Source organism: Mustela erminea, chromosome 4 (assembly GCF_009829155.1).
Source record: "Mustela erminea isolate mMusErm1 chromosome 4, mMusErm1.Pri, whole genome shotgun sequence".
Classification (NCBI taxonomy): Eukaryota; Metazoa; Chordata; class Mammalia; order Carnivora; family Mustelidae; genus Mustela; species Mustela erminea.
This window is the reverse complement of record NC_045617.1, coordinates 63,115,392-63,137,063: the sequence shown is the minus strand read 5'-3', so window position 1 is coordinate 63,137,063 and position 21,672 is coordinate 63,115,392. Positions and strand designations below refer to the sequence as shown.

At 38.7% G+C, this 21,672-nt stretch overlaps 1 protein-coding gene and 1 pseudogene across 1 annotated transcript; one reads left to right on the top strand and one right to left on the bottom strand.

The window, feature by feature from the left end:
* The first annotated feature begins 312 nt into the window (after positions 1 to 312).
* Positions 313 to 21,094, top strand: CCDC28A (coiled-coil domain containing 28A). The gene is made up of 6 exons (XM_032339388.1): positions 313 to 493; positions 10,493 to 10,692; positions 11,426 to 11,589; positions 14,772 to 14,926; positions 16,760 to 16,782; positions 20,548 to 21,094. Exons 2-6 carry the CDS (start codon positions 10,535 to 10,537, stop codon positions 20,600 to 20,602), a joined length of 555 nt encoding a protein of 184 aa, XP_032195279.1. The 5' UTR covers positions 313 to 493; positions 10,493 to 10,534; the 3' UTR covers positions 20,603 to 21,094.
* On the bottom strand, positions 1,461 to 1,591 carry LOC116589505 (annotated as a pseudogene).
* Positions 21,095 to 21,672: the final 578 nt, after the last annotated feature.

The window sequence follows — 21,672 nt, the reverse complement described above, 5'->3', positions numbered from 1 at the left end:
TTCCGCCTCCGGGCTTGCTCGAATAGCATGCTGGGAATTGTAGTGCGTGGGAACTGACACTCACCCAGGGGGCGGGGCAGCTTCCAGAAAGGGGGCTGAGTTCCCCGTTCTTCCCTGTACCACCATCCCTTGGCCCTCTGTGTTTCTGGGCCACAGAACCCAAAATAAAAGCCCAACTATGAAGTCTTCCTTTCCACGTCCACCTAAAGTACAGCTGAGGGCACGGCAGTGGAAGCAATGAGATGCCAAGGCCGGAGACGCGAGCCTCACTGGTGGGGCAGGAAGAGGCGAGGCTCCCGCCAGGGGCACGGAGGCTCCGCCTCCTTACGTCATTTCCGTAAACAAAAGGAGCTGTGAGGGCGGCAGGGTCCGGGATGTGACCCCTGCTCAAGCTGCGGCAGTAGCGTCGCCAGCTGCAGCTGCGGCAGTGGCTTCGGAGGCTTCGGGGTCTTTGCAGTTTGAGAAAGAGGACCCCGATCCTCTCCTTCCTCAGGTATGAAGTGGAAGCAAAAGCGCTCTGGCAGTGTCGCGTTAGGCCCTTTTCACCAACTACCCTGGCCACTTCTCAATTCAGGGAGCTGAAGGGTCACCGTGGCGGCTGACTGGGGAAGGGGAATGAGGTGAAGTTAAGAGGGATTCCTAGTAATCCTCTTTGGAGGCTGTGGGTTCCTGGCAATCGAAACCCGTGTGTGAGTAGCTGTGGGCAGTCTGCAAAGGCCTACTCTAAAACCTTCCTTGCTACGTGGTGTACAGGAAAGATTTCGGTTCTCTGGGGGCAGAGATTTGCCTTTCCAAAAAACAGATTTCGAGCCCTGGCCCTTTAGTACATCGTAGTTTAAACCACTGTTGGTTTATTTGCATTGCTTTACTTCGTAGGGTTCTTTTTCTCGTATCGCCAAATATGTTTTAGCATCATTAAAATCAAAGGTTAGTGTGTTTATGTGTTTATACAGATGCTTACCTCCTTGGAGAACTAATAACCCATTGTCTCTGTTCAGTTACTTATTAAAATTCCATTTAATTTGTGTTGCATGCTGAAACAGCAAAAATACCTATTATGTTACTAACAATGCTTCTTAAAGGAAAAACTGTTAGCCAGGATTTGAATGAATTTTCACTTGGTATCTGGAATTAAAGGCTAGTCATTATAGCCTTTCCTTGAAAACCTTTGCTTCTTTAGAAGTCTCATAGCTCCAGTTACAATTGTCTGGAGTCAGCCTGAGCCAAGTGAGCTGAAATGGTTTAAATTCCAGTGCTGGTGGCAGTTGTTTAGACAATAGCAAAAAATCTGGTTTCATCAAAATTCTCAATTATGTTAGGAGTGTAATCAGTGGATTTGAATCTTTTGGTATGGTCATAGCATAGTTAGATTCACAGTGTACACAAAAAGGGCTAATACTGCTAAGGCACTTTACAGCCTGATGAGGTAAATAGCCATGTAAATTTCTGATCTCCTGATACATGAAACAATGTAATTAAGAATTTAATAGTGTGCGTAAGTAAAAAGAAAATATAGAAGGATATTTTTAATTAGCAATAATCGCGCCTCGGATAAACCTCATTGGCTACAATACTGCCACTGCTCAAAGCTAGAAGGATATTTTTAGATAGATGGCTGTTAGGAAAATAAAGCTGGTAAGTACATGAAGTAAAGGGAAAAGATTGGATCTGTGTTCTCTATGGTAAGGCCAGCTGGAACTTCACAGTATAACTTTTTTGATACTAGCAAACCTAAACATATATAATACAGTTTCATGTATCCTTGGGAATAGGTGGAGAAAATATATTCAAAATAGTCATGGAACAAGTTTAATTTTACAGAACTTCAGTTGATCAAGGAACTAGAATCAGTATTATCCCTAGGCAGAAACTCAGTTTCTGCTTGGTGGTTGAAATAAGTTTTCTAGCTATTAGTTAAAATGCAGATACCCCTTTCATTTACACATCTGTTTAAATCTAGCTGGTTCTTCCAAGAACAGATTTTAGCAGGAGATTTAAAGACCATCTAGAGCTTGAGTCAGGCTGAGAATATCACATGGCTATTTTGTTTATTTTTTTATGTATTGTTCCCCTTCTCTAATGCAGGCTTTTTGAGGAAAGGGACTTTGTCATGTTAACGACCGTTTTCCCAATACTCAGAATAGTACCTGGGAGGTGGAAGAGAGTAAATATTTGTGGGGTTGAAAGACCCGCGGATCCCCTTACCCAAGAATCCAACACTGCCACTGGATGCAAACAGCAAGAGGTTTATTGGGACGCAGGTACCGGCGGGCGGACAAGTCTAAAGAGGACTTGCGCGCCTGCCCTTTGTTCAGGGCCTTTTTATGGGGTTTGGGGAGGCAAAAGCGTACGTACAGAAGCAGAAGCATAGTTATTGGTTAAGTTGAATGTAAAGCATACCTGGTGCCTATTGATTGGTTTTGGGGGAGCCCGCGCGGGAAAGGGAAGTCAGGGTGGGCTTAAGCCTGCGTGATCCTGTGCACGTAGCTGGGGGTCGGTTCTTGGGCAAACATCCTTTGAGGTGGGGAGGAAGGGTGGGCGTATTGTTCAAACGACAAGAATTTGGCCTTGTGAGGCCCATCTCTCCGGAATGTCCTTGGGTTCTGGTTATCTCTCATCCTGCTGCCGGCTGCTTGTAAAGTTTTAACAAAAGCTACAGTTATAAGCCAAAGCTAAGCGGTTACAGAAAAGCAAGAGAGCAAGGTTAATTATGGGGGGCTTTTCTAATGGGGGTCTTACATTCCCCCCTTTTTCTTGTTTATGGATAGAATCCTATATCCATTAGGTTTATTTACCCAATGGGTCAGTTAGCTTAACTGATTGATATTGCTGAGTTAATACCATGGCTTGGATGAGTGACAGTCTGTCTTTCATAAATTGGGTCAACCTGTTAACGATACATGGCCCAAAAGTTAGAATTAATATTAAGAGCATTAAGGGTCCTATTAAGGAGGTTATCAGGGAGGTTAACCAAGGTGAGTGGTTCCAAATCCCTTCATACCAAGATTGTTGGGATTCAAATTCCCTTTTACGCTTATTCAGCCTTTCTTTTAATTTGTCTAGAGTTTCTGTTACCACTCCAGTCTCCTCCAGTTTATGGTGGGAGGGGGACATTAGGGCTTCAGGAACCAAGAGTTATTTGCCTCTGGAAATTTGTGCTATTGATAAGGTAACCTCCTTGTTTAGGTCTCTAGGACATCTTGTAGAGCAAGGGAGATTCCTGTTCTGCAGGATTGCGATCCCTGTAAGTTAACTATTTATCGTTTTATGGCGATCAGGGGTGCCTGAGGAATGCCACACATATGGAGGGGAGCGGGTGAAGAGGGGGTGCACGGCGCCAGCTTTTGCTTTGTCCTCAGCCAGCCTCCTGCTCCCTCATCATTCCCCCTGAACAATTTTGACCCTTTAAATCTTTAAGGTGGTTGAAGGTGGAAGGTCTCATTTTCTGTAACTTCTTCGTGCTGAATAGGGGCGTAGAGCTGTCCCTATCTGCTCGGGTCAATATTGATCAGGGTAGAAATGTATAAGGGAGTTACGAAAGGTGGAGACAGCTGAATCCAGCGCTGACAGTGAAGAGGCGTCCTCGCGCGCAATAAGGATCGTCTGTCGTGGTGCAGTCATTGTAGCAATGGAGTCTCGGCACCAAGTAGAGAAACATGGAACAAAGCAACATATTCAGATTAATAAGGCGGTAAGAATGAGAAGCCTGAAAAGGAGATTTGGCCATAGCCCTCCTCCAAGCCAGGAACTTAACCAATCACTAAAAGAGAAAGAAGGATCTTGTAGAGCCTTAATCTGGGCATTCATATCTTTTATTAGGCCTGTGACATTTTTGTGATAGTCTGGAATGTACACACAACATTCTGTCTTGATAATTGCACATGTGCCACCCTGGGCTGCTGTCAGGACATCTAAGGCCATCCTATTCTGTAGGACTGCCTTGAGTATTTGTGAGACTTCGGTATTAAGTAGGGAGATGCTGTTCAGTGAGTCATTGAGTGCCTTTGTAGTATATTTATTAAGGGCTTCTACATGCCACATGACATCCTCTAGTCCCGCAGATGGAACAAAAATGGATGCTAAGTGATCATACCTTTTAAAAACAGATCGTGTCCATCTTTGTTTCAAGTTGGGGAGATTAGCTGGGGTTGCAATGGTTTTAGTAATGCGCCCATGAATCCAGGCAAATCCTAAAGTACAGCGACCTATCCACCCTGGAGGAAGCTAGGGTCACAGGTTGGTTCCACATATCCAGTGGGTTCCATTTGGAGCTGGCCATCTAATGCCAGGTCGCCTTGCCCAGTCAGTAGCAAACCAGTCAGTAGCCTGGAGTGCTATTACTTGGGAACACATTTCTAGTGATAGCCATCCCAGATATCGTGTGTTCTTTGCCCAAGTATCACTCGTATGATTTCTTTGTTCCCAGCATAAAACTGCCTTTTGACTGAGCCTTCCAATCGTGGGTGTAAGCCACAGATATGTATCCCAGATTTGATATATATCATCCTTAGTATAGCGATAAGGAGGGTTTCGTAACTTAGGCCCATATTGGATTGGGGAGTTATGGCTTGATAGCAATTCCCTTTCCTTCCAAATAGCTCCATGGGCATGTAGTACCAGGAAAGCATATTTGGAGTCAGTATAAATGTTAATTCTTAGGCTTTGGCAATTGCAAAGTGCTAGTGAGCACTATGGCACACCTAGCTTATCTTATTTTTTTCTATGAAAACTATTGTCATCAGAAAACCAACTGTCAGTCGTATTTTTAACAGGGGCATCTTAAATCTGGACAAATAGAGTAAGCAAGATCAATAACCTCTTTTGCTCTATAGAGAAAGAAGTACAGGTCAGGTTCAGGCATACAGGTAACTAGGTTTAAAGTTTGACAAATTTTAAGTATTATTTCTGGCATATCTATAAGTATGACCCAATATTTAATTAGTTGGCCTCCATCATCCATTGGTGGCCTTTGGCTTCTAAGACAAATCTGGACCTGATGTGAAGTCATTACAGTCACGGACTGTCCCATAGTGAGCTTTGAGGCTCTTTTATAGGAGGGCTGTTCCATAGTAAGCTTTGAGGCTCCTTTTATGAGGGCTGTTCTATGCTTAGCTAAAGCATCTATTTGCAATTGCACCTCAACAGAGGTGGCCTCTAGGATAAATATGACTAAGGGATGAAACCAATAAGAAGACCTTTGAGTGGTCCAACCTTAACAATATCCTGATTACAGAGGATCATTGTCAAGTGAGAAAACTTGTCAAGAGATAAGGGGAGTCCCCCATGAGTCATCCAGTCGACTCATAAAGAAAGTGGGGTCATCCATTATCTCCACAAGTCCATAGTTAATCCTATGGAGTGCGACAGGTTGGCTTTTAGGCAATTTCATTATTCCAGTTGTTTAATCATGTGCCGTAGGGTCTGCTAATATCCCCACAAAACAGTAAGATCGACTAAAGAATCTATTGTGCAACTTCTCTGAAGTTTACCTCAAATTGTTTAGCTTAGGTAAACATTTAAAGACAATCAAATATAGAATTTAACGTCCATAAAGGTGTGTTACTAAAACAATTTTTCTCTCTAAAATAACCCTCATTTACAGAGATAGCCAAATCAGGACTAATGCACTTGTGAAACAAGTCCAGTTTTAACAAACTTGGCCCATTATTTACATAAGCTCAGCAAGAACAGTGAGTGTGATCAATAGATCTTTTAGAATCTGCTTTGCTGGAACTTCTTATGAGCAATCTCTAGGTTGAACTTTTAGTAGCCTCTCCGAGCCAGAAGCCAAGCCCTGTACTTGCCATCAGTCATGCCTGCAATACCTTTGGGCGAATTCCTCTTCCCGAGACTGCACCTACCAAGGAGTGACATTCTTTACTCACCTGGTGAGGCTGCTGGGAACTCTGTAAGCAAGGTATCAGGCCAACAGTCCCAAGGGGCTTTATGGCTCCAGGTTTCATAAAGTCAACCTTAGTTCCTTTAAACTGTCTGCTCATATCTGAGTCTTTTTAAATATGACATCCCAGTCAAAGCCTTGGTAAAATAACCAGTTTCCAATGGTGTCCTGTTACAAGGAGAACAGATTCTTATTGAACTTATGCAAATGACTGCTTGCCTTGGAAGAATGCTTACTGAGACCTTTTGGTTTTGGAGGGTTCAGATAGAGAGAAAAGCTTGAATGTTTTGAGCACTTTTACAAATGAGCACTTTTACATCTCTATAAGTTAGAGATAAGTAGGAGGAAGTATCCCTAGTCTGGAAGAGCAAACATTAGAGAGAACCAGCAATGTTTAAAGTAAGAGACACAACGCTATAATCTTTTAGTTCATTTAGTCCCATGTTACTAATTCTGGTGAATGCAGCTTTAGTCAGTTTTGGAAATTCTTACCCATTTCAGTTTTAGGATTTTCAAGTATATCAAATATCTGTATTTGTCCTGAAAGTCCTTTATAGGAATCTCCTTGAAGATAAAACTCATTTTGCAAGAGAATTAAAACAATTATAAATGACAAAAACTCAGAATGGATATGGTTAGAGCTAAAGAGACACGGGAGTTTACAATTTAGCTGCAAGGAAATCAGGTTATTTCTGTGATACATAACATTTCCATAATTACAATATCAAGCGATGATCTCTCAAAACATTAAAACTTTAGGAAGTGCATAGAATCTCTAGAATAGTTATAGCATTTTCCTAAATGTAACCCAAGGTTTATCACTGGTTCAGTAGTACTTCATGAGCAACTTCACATATCAAGGAAAAGCCTGAGTTAAAGAGATTTACAATTTAAATCTTGTCAACATTTGCTAAAATCTTAGAAAGTTTTAAAGCACATGCCTAAATATAATTAAGGATGTTAAACACCTAATAAAACAAAACATAGAAACTGGTTTTTCTGGGAAGGCAAAGAGAAAACCATTTACATTTTTAACAGCAGATCAATTGATCTAAGAAAACATTGTCCTTTTGAACAGAGACAATTTCAGTCTTGTACCAATGTACCTTTAAAACCCATTCATTTCAATCTTAGTTCATTCTTGACCATAGCTAAAATTCCTTTTCTGAAGATTTCCCTTCACAAACCTTCTACAACTTTCCTTTGCATTCAGGTTTTGTCCCAAGCCATTTCCTTCCAAACAACCATCTCATTTAGGACAAAATTACCTTCCTTAAATCTTTCTTACATATCTCCTACTTTCCTACATACAGAGTTTCCTTTTATTTCCATCACTCTTAGTTACACTAAGCAAAACTTTGTATTCTTAGAAACACCTTTAGTTATTAACCAATTGTGAACTGTTACAACAGAATTCTTCAGGTGGCAATTTAGAAAACAAGTTTACCAACAGATTTAGATTCTCTTAGTTTCTTTGCAGTAAGAAGTCAAAAGCACAAACCTACATCCAGTAATTAATGACCTAGGATTTTATCCTGCTTGGTTAAGACCTAGATGTCCACAATTCAATTCCATTTGTCATCCAAGCAAAACTTTAAAACTATCAGGTTACCAAAGACTTTGAAAGCTACTTCAGCAATTACCCATTAAAACTTTGAGACAGACAATTAACCATCAGTTTAGTCATTTCTTTGCTAACAAATTTTAACAAGTAACACAAGCTTATCTGACCTTCAGTAAACTTCGAAGTTTCACATTTACTGCTGATAACTTTAAAGACAGATCTTATCTTAATTAAACCAACAAACTTAACTTAGTTCCAATAGTGATTTATGTTCCACCTGGACCCACTCCGCTTTGAATGTTTACCTGAGACATGCGTGGGAAGATCTGGAGTGGGGAGTGTTAGGTCCAGGGGGTGCTCTTCTTGCTCCTTGACAGTGGAAAGAGAAGGAGCTGTGGTGCATGATCTAGAGGCTAGTCATGCAGGCTGCACGCACCTTGGTGCAGAAACAGAAGGGGAAAACAGGAAACAAAGTGCTGCCAGGAGGCAGAGAAAAGATTCCCGGTTTTAGAGCTCATAAGCCCCAACAGAGGAGCAGACACCATGCTTTCCCATCAGCCAGGGGGGAGGGGTTAGGCAGTCCAAGTCAGGCCAGAGAACACAGGGAAACTTCCCCGAAACAAAGAGTTTCGGCAGCTGCTTGGGAATATTCCTTATAGTCTCTGTCTCCAGTTAGACCAACCCCAGTTGGCTCCAGTTATAGCCATTAACACGGGAAGTGAGTGAGGGAGAAGCCCCCACATCTATTAGGAGTAACAGAGAGAATAAAGCCAGAATCCCCTTTGTTAGGGATGGCCCAGCAACCTGGGTTTACTAGAAGAAGGCTTATTTATGTAATTATCATCGAATATGTCAGGAGAAAGTTTACTAGCTGACTCATTTGGGCAAACACATTCCGCAAAAGCCCCTTAGTCTGGGGTCCCTGATCGAAGACCCGCTCTTTGACCTGCAAAATAACATTAATGTTAAAGGTCCCCTCTGTGGGCCATTCAGCCTTGAAGGTGGGCCATTCAGAGGTGCAGAGAGTCTGCCATTTTCTTCTTTTGACTTTCACCGATAAGTTGTTGGCTCGGTTCTGAACATCTTTCCAGTGACTTAGAGTGAGGCTTAGAGGGGTGGTGAATGTTTGCCCCATCTCAGAGTTAAAAATAACACCAAAGACAATGAGTAGGACACACAGAACAAATAACAAAAAGGACACTGCGCGATTTCGGCGTAACACCAACAGGATGGTTTCAGACGGCCGCGTGGAACTACGAGTTTCCTCTGCGGCCCACAGACGGACGTATCCCTCGGATACTTGTGGGGCCCCAAAGAACCGGGCCCCTATGATCCTTGGGCCGTCCCCCAGGGTGACAGGGGAGGAGTTTCAGGTTTCAGATGGCCGCGAGGTGGAGTTATTGACCTTAGTATTTATTTTTCCCTCCCAATGTACGATGTCGCAGACAAGGGGAGGGGGATCTTTCAGGTGCTGTTCTGCTCGCGTCCCTCGCGGGAGCTTAGGAGCGTCTTGGCTAAGGTCTATCCGTATAAACCCCGGACCAGGCTACTCCAAGGAGTAGATGACCGTTATGCCGTATGACGTTCCGCGAGAATCAGGGTGCAGCCCACTCAGACTCCGTAGCCGAAGCCGTGGAGCCGCACGAACACATTCATACAATCAGGCACTCCTCAGATTCAAACGGGTTAGACACCCTCCCATAAGCAGAATGTGATCTTAATCAAGGCGCAATGTGAAAGACACATAAAACAATTAACAAGCCGGCAAAGACAAAAACCTTGCGGTGCACCGTACAGATTCCACTGGCCTACAGAAGGAGTCTCGAGACCTCCTCTCAGTGGACAGATTCCGTCCAGGGCCGAGGGGTTCCTCTGGAACGGACAGACGGTTTTAACCCTCGGACAGATGAGGAGCCCCCAAAAATTGGGCCCCTCGACACCCTGGAGCGTCCTCCAGGGTCGGCAGGGGAGAAGTCCGAGCTCGTCAGCTCCTTCTCAAGCTGCCTACAGATACAGAGCCCCTACGCGTAGAGGTACAGTCCTATACGAGCGTATAGGCGGACCACGGCCGTACAAGATAGGAGACAGGAGCCGAAACGAGAACATAAAACAGAACAGAAACAGAAACAGAAACAGAAACAGAACAGAAGCAGAAGAGGGCTGGCCAGCTATCTTACCTCCCGGTGGGAGTCCGTTGGATCCCTGGGCAGGAGTCCGATGATCTCGGTGGAACCTCCAAATGAAAGACCCGCGGATCCCCTTACCCAAGAATCCAACACTGCCACTGGATGCAAACAGCAAGAGGTTTATTGGGACGCAGGTACCGGCGGGCGGACAAGTCTAAAGAGGACTTGCGCGCCTGCCCTTTGTTCAGGGCCTTTTTATGGGGTTTGGGGAGGCAAAAGCGTACGTACAGAAGCAGAAGCATAGTTATTGGTTAAGTTGAATGTAAAGCATACCTGGTGCCTATTGATTGGTTTTGGGGGAGCCCGCGCGGGAAAGGGAAGTCAGGGTGGGCTTAAGCCTGCGTGATCCTGTGCACGTAGCTGGGGGTCGGTTCTTGGGCAAACATCCTTTGAGGTGGGGAGGAAGGGTGGGCGTATTGTTCAAACGACAAGAATTTGGCCTTGTGAGGCCCATCTCTCCGGAATGTCCTTGGGTTCTGGTTATCTCTCATCCTGCTGCCGGCTGCTTGTAAAGTTTTAACAAAAGCTACAGTTATAAGCCAAAGCTAAGCGGTTACAGAAAAGCAAGAGAGCAAGGTTAATTATGGGGGGCTTTTCTAATGGGGGTCTTACAGGGTGAGTGAATTTTTAAAATGGTGAAAAAAATTTCTAACTGGCAATTTTGCTTAGGGTTTTTTGTATATATAGCACAGTAGGTTAAACCTAAGGGCTTTTTATTTTAACTTTATCTAATGATCTCTGAAATTCTTGATATATTGGTATCAGCCTATGGAGTGGGTCTTTAAACCCCTTTCAATTTTGTATATTATAGCCAGTATGTATCATTTTGCTATATTTCCTTAGGTTTTAAGAAGCTGGCCTTGGTGCAGTAAGGAGCTTAGAACAATGGAGGAACGGAAAGTGAAGAGGAGGAGTCCTAAGTCTTTTAGTGCCCACTCTACTCAGGTGGTTAATGCCAAAAAAAACGCCATTCCAGTTAGTAAAAGCACAGGGTTTTCAAATCCTGCATCACAGTCAACTTCACAGCGACCAAAGTTAAAAAGGTGAATTTTTTTTTCTTTCATAATATCACAGCAACATGCTATCAAGGTAAATACTAAATCCAGTAATTCTTATAACACTTTTTTTCTCTTGGCTTAACTTTCAAAACAGTTGAGGCACATACTGTATGTGATTTAGAAAAAAAAATTATAAAGGTTACAATGTGTAGGGATTAGAACATGCAGAATGAATGATTGGTTTGAAGGCCCTTACTTAGTCTCCTATTAAAATAGACTGAGTGAGAAAATAGACAAAGTTGATGCACTAGCCAGAAAATGGAACAAAATATACAGGGGATTTTTTTGTACTTAATTTTTTTTAATGAACATATAATGTATTATTTGGGTTTTTTTTCTTTTTTAAACTAAGCTGAGTGTGCTTTGGTAATTTTAATTTTTAAAAAAGGGTGGCTTCATTGCTGTCATAGAAATGATTCATATTTATTGTAAATATTCAAACACAAGAAAAGTTCAAAGAAGAAATTTAAAACTACCTAGAAGTAACTCATTATTAATATTTGGTGACCATCATTTGTCTTGAGGCTCTAAAGGAAACAGGAGCAACAAGTTCAAGTGTGATATATAATACAGCTGTATGTATGTGAGTACTCTGTAGTATTAGATATTTGGAAAGCAAGATAATACATGTATCTTACGTGTACTATATATATGCATAATTCTCTCTTTTTAAAGATACTCATATACAATTAATGTTTGTGTTGCATCATCTTTGCAGAGTGATGAAAGAAAAGACCAGACCTCAGGGTGGAGAAGGAAAAGGTGCACAACCGACTCCTATTCAGCACTCCTTCCTCACCGACGTCTCAGACGTTCAGGAGATGGAGAGAGGGCTTCTCAGCCTTTTGAATGATTTCCACTCTGGAAAACTTCAAGCATTCGGCAAGCCATAGATATTTCCCTTTTGTTTTTCTTTTCAAGATGTTTGCATCCTATTTGTTTGCATTTGTTTTGCCATTTCTTTTAAAAGTATCATTTTCTTTTATTTAAAAAACAGAGTCCAGAGGCATAAAATGCAATCACCCTAGATTTCATTTGTCATGGTTTATAATTTATCTTCGAAAGTTTCAGGAAAAAGGGTTATTTATTTATTTATTTATTTATTTTTGAGAGAGAGGGAAAGAGGCAGAGGGAGAGGGAGAGAAAGAATATTAAGCAGGCTCCATGCCCAGTACCGAGCCCCATGCAGGGCTCGATCTCACAGCCCTGATATCAGGACCTGACCCAAAATCAAGAGTCAGATGTTTAACCAACTAAGCCAACCAGGCTCCAGGAAAAAGTTTTTTTTAAGGAGGGAGGGTTGGTTGAAATGTTAACGTAGGATTGGTATTATGGAAAAAAGATCCTGAAAGTAACAAATAAAAAATAGTCTTCATCAGTTAAATAGTTGAGACTTAATGTTTTGGTTAGGGAAAGTCTCAGGATCATTTTTATTTACTCTTTGAAGCCTAAACTTAATTTTTGTCCACCATTCCTTACTTTTGAATTTGAAGAATCTGATTTTCTTGTTCTTTCATGAATCTAGAGAACAGTTGATTGTCCCATTAAGAACTCTGAGTAGGTAGTTTTGCATATGAGTTCTGAAAGTATATAGTCAGTTTTTGTATTCAGTTTGCAACTTGCCTTATTAGTCTTGTCTGATAAAATTATGTACATGTATTTTATATAAAGCAGTTTGAAAATTATTGGATGCACACATAAAGAATCTCACACAAATGCATAAATGTCATCAGCATACATGCTGGTTTTTTTAAGCCACCAATAAAAGGGTAAGTAACCAAATAGAAAACTGGGTAGAGGTCCTAAAAAGAGCAATTCAGCTGCTTAACAACCACAAATGCAATAGTAATACAATAAATCTCACCTCATACCAGCAGACTGGCAAAATTAAAAGACTAGTAATACCTGTTGCTGGTGGAATTCAGAGAAAAGAGTTCTTTCATAAAATGCTGATGGTGCTAGAGGGGGTCAATGTTTGGAAGTTTTTTCTTTAACTCTTCTCATTAATTCTGCCTGGGAATCAGTGAGCCCTTCATATCTACCAGCTCATTTTCATCTAAAGGAACATTTTTTCTGTTAATTGATTCCACCTCCATCTGTTCCTTTTTATCCTTTTGGAGCTTCTAGTCTCATGTTGGTTCATGGTTCTCACCTGGATCCCTTATGATTTCTGCTTCTTTGTATTTTTAATCCATATTGTCCCCCTCTTTTCTCTCTCTCTATCTATGTATGTTAAAAATTGATGCATTTATATGTGTGCCAATCTATACATGTGTACACACACAGACACACATGCCCCTCTCTTGGGGTATTTCTTCCACTTGACCTTCCAGATTACTACTAATTGTTGAAAAACAAAGGAAATACAAGATATTTTCTCAGAGATATAAGGCTTTTAAATATCTCAGAAATATCTGAGTTTTAAAGGATGACTGTTAAAGAGCCGTAACTAGCTTCAAAATTATCAGTAGTTGGGGCGCCTGGGTGGCTCAGTGAGTTAAGCCTCGGCCTTCAGCTCAGGTCATGATCTCAGGGTCCTGGGAGGGAGCCCTGCATCGGGCTCTCTGCTCTCAGCAGGGAGCCTGCTTCCCCCCTCTCTGCCTGCCTCTCTGCCTACTTGTGATCTCTCTGTCTCTGTCAAATAAATAAAAAAAAATTATCAGTAGTCAACATAATATTGTCAATTTATGAAGATGATATAAAGCTGGCTGGAGGAAATTACAGTGTAATATACATGAATTCCTATTGATTCAAGATATATACTTCAACTTTATACTTTATACTATATTTTATACTTCAACTTTAGCTGAGCTATAGTATACCTCTGAGAAAACCAAGGATTTTTAGGAAAAAACTTTAGTATCAAGAGGTTGTAGAGACTAGGGGCACCTGACTGGCTCAGTCAGTGGAGCATGTGACTCTTGATCTCAGGGTTGTAGGTTCAAGCCCCACACTGGGTGTAGAAATTCCTTAAAAATAAAATCTTAAAAAAAACAAAAAGAGGTTGTAGAGGCTATACGTAAAGTGTATGAAATATGTAATATATCATGTACTATATATATATTAACGGTCCTGAACAGATAATGCCACCTCAGAGAACTCTGGTCAATACATAATGTAAAACCTGTCCTTCAGGAATTAAGCTGTCTTGCATTACTGAGTATACAACTGAATATTACACTGTGTTTCTCATGCATCATAATATTCTTCATAAATATTTTCATTTTTATTTCTTAGAGGAGGTATATATAATTGGTGGCAAAATGATTCATGATTGAAGTTCTTTTTTTTTCCCCATGGTTGAAGTTTTTTTTTTTTTTTTTAAGATTTTATTTATTTATTTGACAGAGAGAAATCACAAGTAGATGGAGAGGCAGGCAGAGAGAGAGAGAGAGAGAGAGGGAAGCAGGCTTCCTGCTGAGCAGAGAGCCTGATGCGGGGCTCGATCCCAGGACCCTGAGATCATGACCTGAACCGAAGGCAGCAGCTTAACCCACTGAGCCACCCAGGCACCCCTCCATGGTTGAAGTTCTTATAGGAGTCTCAAGGCTACTCATTCTTATAAAATATTAGGTCACTCAGTTCAAATGACAGTTGTCAAATTGAACACGATTAGATGATGCTATTGCTTCTAGAAATGATATTACTATCGAAAAAAAAAAAAAAAGGACTTTCTTTACCTAAGGGATGATTTTGGGTAATAGTTGTTTCATTTTTCTTTTAATTTTTGAAAGATTTTATTTTCAAGCAATGTCCACCCCTGCCACAGGGCTTGTACTCATAACCCTGCACCAACTGAGTCATGGTTTTGGTTTTTTTTGCAGAAAATCTTTCCTATTTGATTTTCTCAGTGCCCACAGTCGTTTCTTAGATTATCATTGTTTTTCTGTGAAAACAGGATTTGATTTGTGATTATGCACAGAAAATACGCAGTCATTACCAATGTAATTCACCACAGAAAGAAAGCTAATTTCCTGTGAGCACCTTGAGTTTAGAAGTTTTTCCTCAAGGCTTTTAGTTTGAACTGTCCTAATCTTTATTAATGTTCTGGGATGTTCCCCCAGGAAATGAATGTTCCATTGAACAGATGGAACATGTTCGGGGAATGCAGGAGAAATTAGCTCGCTTGAATTTGGAGCTCTATGGGGAGTTAGAGGAACTTCCTGAGGATAAGAGAAAAACAGCCAGTGACTCCAATCTGGACAGGCTTCTGTCTGACGTGAGTGGAATTCTTTTTCTTTATTCTTTCTTTAATAAAAAATTTTTATTGAAAGAACGGTCATCATTTTAATCATTTAAAGTATACCATTTAGTGGTTTCCGGTACCTTCACAGTGTTTTGCAGACATCACTACTGTCTAATTCCAGAACATGTTCATCATCCCCTAAAAGAAACCCTATCCCTCTCAATTCTCCCTTCTCTTCATCCCTTAGCAGCCACTAATCTACTCTCTATGTGGATGTGGCCATTCTGGATATTTCATATAAAGAGAATTACACAATGTGTGGCTCCTTTTATGACTGGGTTCTATCACTTAATGTAGTATTTTCAAGTTTCACACATGTTGTATTCTACCCTTTTTTATAAAGAAATATATTTCAAAGAAATTGCTATATTTGCATCTAAGCATATATTCTGAGAATGCTGGCAAATCTAAAAGTGAAAGATTCACTTCTGTCTGTATATGGTAAGATTTTAATATATAGAAGATCCTGATGTGATGTATACATTGTATATTATTCACTCATCTAGTGGTTACTTATTTCTAAATACAGAACTGTATTTGCTATTTAAGGTAACTTAGTACATGCTACGTGTATCAGCTTGCTACAGCTGCTGTAAAAAAGCGCCATAGACTGGCTACCCTAGAAGTTTCTTTTCCACAGTTCTGGAGCCCCAGAGATGGAGATCAGGGTATCAGCAGGACTGGTTTGTTCTGAGGCCTCTCTCCTTGGCTTGTAGATGCCCATCTTCATCTTTAGATGGCATTCCCCTTTTATCAGTGGGTGCCTATGTCCCAATTTCCTCTTCTTGTAAAGCCACCAGTCATACTGGATTAGGGCCCACACTAATGACCTCATTTTAACTTACTCCATCTTTGTAAGACCCTATCTCCAAACACACTCACATTCTAAGGTATTGGGGGTTAGGGCTAAAATGTATGAGTTTGGGGAGGACATAATCCCATCTATAACACTACATATGGTTCTTCTACTAAAAGGTATTAATGAAATTGGTCTCTTTAAACATTTATTTGGAATAAAAGAAAAATTGGTACTTTAGTTTCAGAATAGTTTCCATATTCACTAATGACAAAAATGTTTAATTTCTGTTCCTTCTCTTTATCTTTTGAGTAACTAAATGTGCAGGAAGTGATATGCCCATACTTTCAATGTTTCAAGCCTGTGTGTTTATTTTATATCTACTGTGTTCAGTCTTACAAGTATTTCCTTCTACAAGTTACTCTTAATAAATAAATACAAGCTTGTTTTGCAGTACATTTAGGAAAGTGACTGTGGTATGGTGAGAACACTGAATTTGAAACCAGAAAGCCTTTGTTTAGTCTGGGTATATCTGTGTAACTTGGTCAATTTAGTTAACATTTCTATAACTTTGTTTCTGTAAAATTTCTGTAAAATAGGTGTGATTAATTCTACCTCATCCTAAAAACTGAATGATATGTGAAATCTTTTTGTAATCTACAAAGGTTTTAAAGAGTTTGATCATGAAAATGTCAACTTTTTAAAACTATTAATAGAGATGTTATAATTATTCATGGTTTTAAGAATCCTTATAAAACTCCAGATTTTATTATCTGGTTTCATTCTCTTCTCATATATGTGTTTAATAAATGCTAAAGGCACTTTATAATTATTTTGTATAAGTGAATTTCCTAGTCTGGAAATTTTTGGAAAGTTTTTTCAATATTTTACTTTTTCTTTTAAAGAAAGCTTAAAGGAAAAATAGTTTATTTTAAAATATGTAAACAATGACCTACTTAAGATATTTTTCTTATAAAAATCAAAATTAAATTTGTTTCTTTGTGTTACAGTTAGAAGAACTGAATTCTTCCATGTATCCTTTTGTCTAATATCAACAGTGAAAAGTTTATACATTATAACTCCAGTGAATAGCTCAATCAAGTGAACAAGGACACCTACTATTATTACTGGAGCCATTTCTCTTCCCCTTTGGTTTCCAAATGGAATTTTTAGTTGCTTTTGTATGTTGCCATTTTGTTTGTTTCTGGTTTGTTCTGCTTTGCTTTGTGTTGTTTTTGGATTTTTAAAAGAAATTTTAAAAATATTAATCAGGAGAATTGAGGATTAGGCTATTGCCATAGAAATTATTTTGAGGGCGCCTGGGTGGCTCAGTGGGTTGAGCCGCTGCCTTCGGCTCAGGTCATGATCTCAGGGTCCTGGGATCGAGTCCCGCATCGGGCTCCCTGCTCAGCAGAGGAGCCTGCTTCCCTCTCTCTCTCTCTGCCTGCCTCTCTGCCTACTTGTGATCTCTCTCTGTCAAATAAATAAATAAAATCTTTAAAAAAAAAAAAAAAAGAAATTATTTTAAATCTTAGATTCTTGAGTTAAAGAGCAGTTGGATATGTGGACATAAAATGCCATACTTAATTTACTGTCATTACATAGAACACTTTAGATACATATATAAAGTGTATTATAGGATTAGCTTAAAGGAAAGCACCAAGGAATATGTAAAATATTCAGGTTTTGACATTTCAGTTTGGAGCAATTATTTCAGGAACTATACAAAATGTATTTCTGGACAGAGATGCAGATACAATGTGAGATATATAAGAACAATAAGAAATGATTCTGCCTATAAGATCATTTAATTTGAGAGTTTAGTCCCTTTGGACTAAATAATGTGATACTGAAAAGGATACTGGTTGTGGAGTCAGGAGATTTGATTTTTGAAATTTGGTTTTGATACTAATTTGGGTAAATTGTTTAACATCTCAGAGTGTCCTCTGTAATGTGGGGTAATTGCTACATATAATGATGTGTATATGAAATTTTCCAAACTGTAGAAAATATATTTTATATATATATATATATATATATATATTATTGTTAATAACATATACTGTTATTAAATGCTAAATTATGGGGCGCCTGTGTGTCTCAGTGGGTTAAAGCCTCTGCTTTTGGCTTCGGTCATGATCCCAGGGTCCTGGGATCTGCATCGGGCTCTCTGCCAGCAGGGAGACTGCTCTCCCCACCCCCCTACCCCGTCCCTGCCTGCCTCTCTGCCTACTTGTTATCTCTGTCTGTCAAATAAATAAAATCTTTCTTAAAAAATGCTAAATTATGCAGTAACAACAGTGAAGAATTAGAGAGGTATATACAAATCTAGTAATAAAAATCATAATCTTACTTAAGTACTTACTACTTGCCAAGTATTTTATGAAGGACTTTACATGCATTTTCTTATTTGGTCCTACCCTTGTAAGTATGTGGTATTATACTTATCATTTTACAGATGGAGAAAATAAGGTTTTGAGAAGCCACATAAACTGTGGGAGACATTAATGTAAAATATCATTACCAAGAAGGATTTAATTTGAGGATTCGATATGAGTTAATTATGAGGCTTCTCTTAGTAGTAGTTCCTAGTTCTTTTTTCTTTTCCTTATATTCATTCTGAGCTCTCTATTCTATGCTTTATATTTTTTTCTATGCATATGACACACCAGTATCTCCTATCCTCTGAGTTTTTGTTTAACATTTAGATTTACTTATCTTACCACTTGGCTTGATTCAGTCACCACGGTTGAACAAGGCAACATGATAGACTACAAGAGCATGGGCTTTGAATTGTTTGGTTTCATATCTTGGTAAGCAGGTGTGTAGCCTTGAGCAAAGTTGGCAACCCTAGTTTCCTCATTTGTAATAATTGTTCTCTCTGTACTCAGACTTTCCCCTTATAATTTCCTTCTCTGTCATCAGTTGCCTCTGTTATTTCAGTCTCCAAGCTTATTTAAATTCCTTCTATGACTATACCAGACATTGCTACTCATGGTACTCTCTGCCATTGAACCTGGATGTGGGCAGGAAATTATTGCCATTTATTAATTATAGTTAGTTTTCAGGCATCATCAGCTCTGCCTTTTATTCTTTCTTCATTCCTCACCCTCATCACTTTATTCCATAACCTTTCAAATTTCTTCTGTTCCACCTCTAGAGCTGCACTGTCTAATATGGCAGCCATTAGCTATGTAGCTACTGAGCGGGTGAAATAGCTAATACAGATTGAAATGTGCTAGAACTATAATTTGTACATCTGATTTCAAAGATTTAGTGTTACAAAAGAATACAAAATATCTCAATATGTTTTATAGTGATTATATGCTGAAATAGTTTTTTGATATATTAGTATAGAATATATTTTAAAAATTATATCTGTGGTTTGCAGTGTGTATATATATATATATATATATATATGTATATGTATATATATATGTTTTTTTGCGATAGTGCTGCTGTAGACTTTAGATACAACTAAATAATTCTTTCCTAAAAACATCACTGTTATCTTGCCATTCTTATTTTAAACTAATTTTTTTTTACCATGTCAGACTTTCTAAAGGCTCTCAGTAGTATGATCACAACGTACATATTCTCTTATATTTTTCATTGCTGTTAAGCTGGTTCTCTGGATATCAAAGAAGACATAATGTTCATGCTCACTGTGATGCCTTTTTCAGGTTGTACTTCTACCTAGAGTTGCTCTGGCTTCCCCCTTTCCCTTATCCAGTAACACCAAAGCTGTCCACTTCCATAAAGCATTTTATCTGTACCTCAGACTAGCATTCTGCCTATTTTAGTATCTGTTGGTTTTTGTATATGTTAAATCTCAGCTTTCCAACTGGACAAGAATGTCTTTGCCAATACTCATGTCTATGTATTTTAGCAATTTCTGCCGTGTGTGTCTTGCTAACATTGAATTGTTCTCATTTCATTGTTTGAATTGGGTCTTGAAAAAATAGGTAGCAGGTGGATCATACAGAGAGATGAAAGAGGAAAATGAAAGGCAATGATAAGAAGGAAAGGGAATAATACCTGCAGGAATTCCATCCTGTTTCCAATCTTCTTAAAGAATAATTCAGAAGATTATAAGAAAAGATTTAGAGCTATAATTTTATTTTTGACCTTTACAAAGAAGTTGTTTTCTGAAGGATAATAAACTGGTATTGTCTTCTCAAATGATTTTTTAAAAATATCTGGTAAGTTTTCATATTTACCTCTTATTAGTTCTTACCATGAAAATAATTCTTGCCACATTAAAATAATTCTGTGCTCTACTAGAACCTGGAACATAATCTTGATTTAGTGACTATTTTTAAGTCTTCAGATTTCAGATACAGTATAATTTGTATATTTTATATTGTAATATATATTATTATATTAGTTACATTAGTTATATTAATATATTATTTAAGTAATATATTTTATAATTATAATAATTACATATAATTATTTAATTAACATATTAATATTTATTATTATCATATATCTCTAATTTATATACTATATTTATATAACTATAGTTTACATAAGTATATATATAAGTAGTATAAACTATATATACTTATATATACGTATATATAAGTATATATATATATATATATATATATATATATATATATATATATCTTCACTATGCTTAAAAATTGTCTTGTTACATTCAGGTTTCTCAGCCACATAGGCACCTGCCCTTTAAATTATTTTAATAACTTTTTCTCAGCTCCTGAGTGTAATTTCCCATAATTTAAAAGAAGTCCTCATTACAGAATGAAAATCTTCTTAACGATAAACTCAGACAAAAGCTGCATTTGGCTGATGCACAAGATGTTCCAAATACTTCTACCAGCTAAAACGACATGTGATTGCTTTCTTGTGGCTTGAAGAAGAGCAGCATTCATTACTTTCCCAGCTGAATCCAGTAGCAGAATCACCTTCCACAATAAGGAATAAAGTGATTAAAGTGCCAGTGCAATGATTGTTTTCACTCCCGCTTTTAGTAAATTTGACTCGCTGCTATTCATCATAACTGGAGCCTCGGCCTTGTTGAAGGCTTAATCAGGTTGTGCTGCTATGCTTTCCATTGTTGCCTTATGGGGGTTATACTTGAAATGCATTGTGCAGAATGTTAATAATAGGGCTGAAGGTTTCTCCTTCCTGAGCTCACCAAACTTATTCCCATGTTGCTTATAAGTTGATGATGCACAGGCTTTTTGTGGCAGCCCCGCTGCAGTTTACGTTAGACAATCAGTACACACACTGGTGTTTTCCAGTGGCCAGTGACAACAAAATGTAAATGAGTATTTGTGAAATTTGCTATTTTTAATAAAAGTGATTGTTTTAAATTGGTCTTTACTGTTTTATTTTGAAGAGCCCTGTAGTCTTTCAGTCTGGGGATACAAGAGTTCCATCCTCCAAAGTACACCGTGTTTATAAAATTTTGGGTTATATAATTTTCTTCCAGATTTTGCACCTTGTGCACATTTCAGTATTGGTGTCAAGCATGAAAAGAGCATGGGCTTTAAAGTCAGACCTTGATTTGAATCCCTATTCTGCCCCCTTAGCTTTCTGTTCATGCACGTTTACTTTGTTTCTTTGGGTTTAACTTTTGTTTTTCATCTAGAAATGAGATTAATAACCAATTTGTACTGGTTATGAGGAGAAAGTAAAAAGGTGTGTATAAGTTGCTTATCACAATAGCTAACACCACTAATACACAGCAAACATCATCAGTTTAATTGCCCATTTTACACAGCTTTTTTGAAATAATTAACTCATATACCATAAAATACATCTTTTCAAGTGTACAGCTCAGTGGTTTTTACTGCATTCACACTTGTGCACCATCACCATAATCTAATTGTAGGACATTTTTATCACTTCCATCTTTTCAAAAAGAAGCCCATTGGCAGTCACTCCCCAT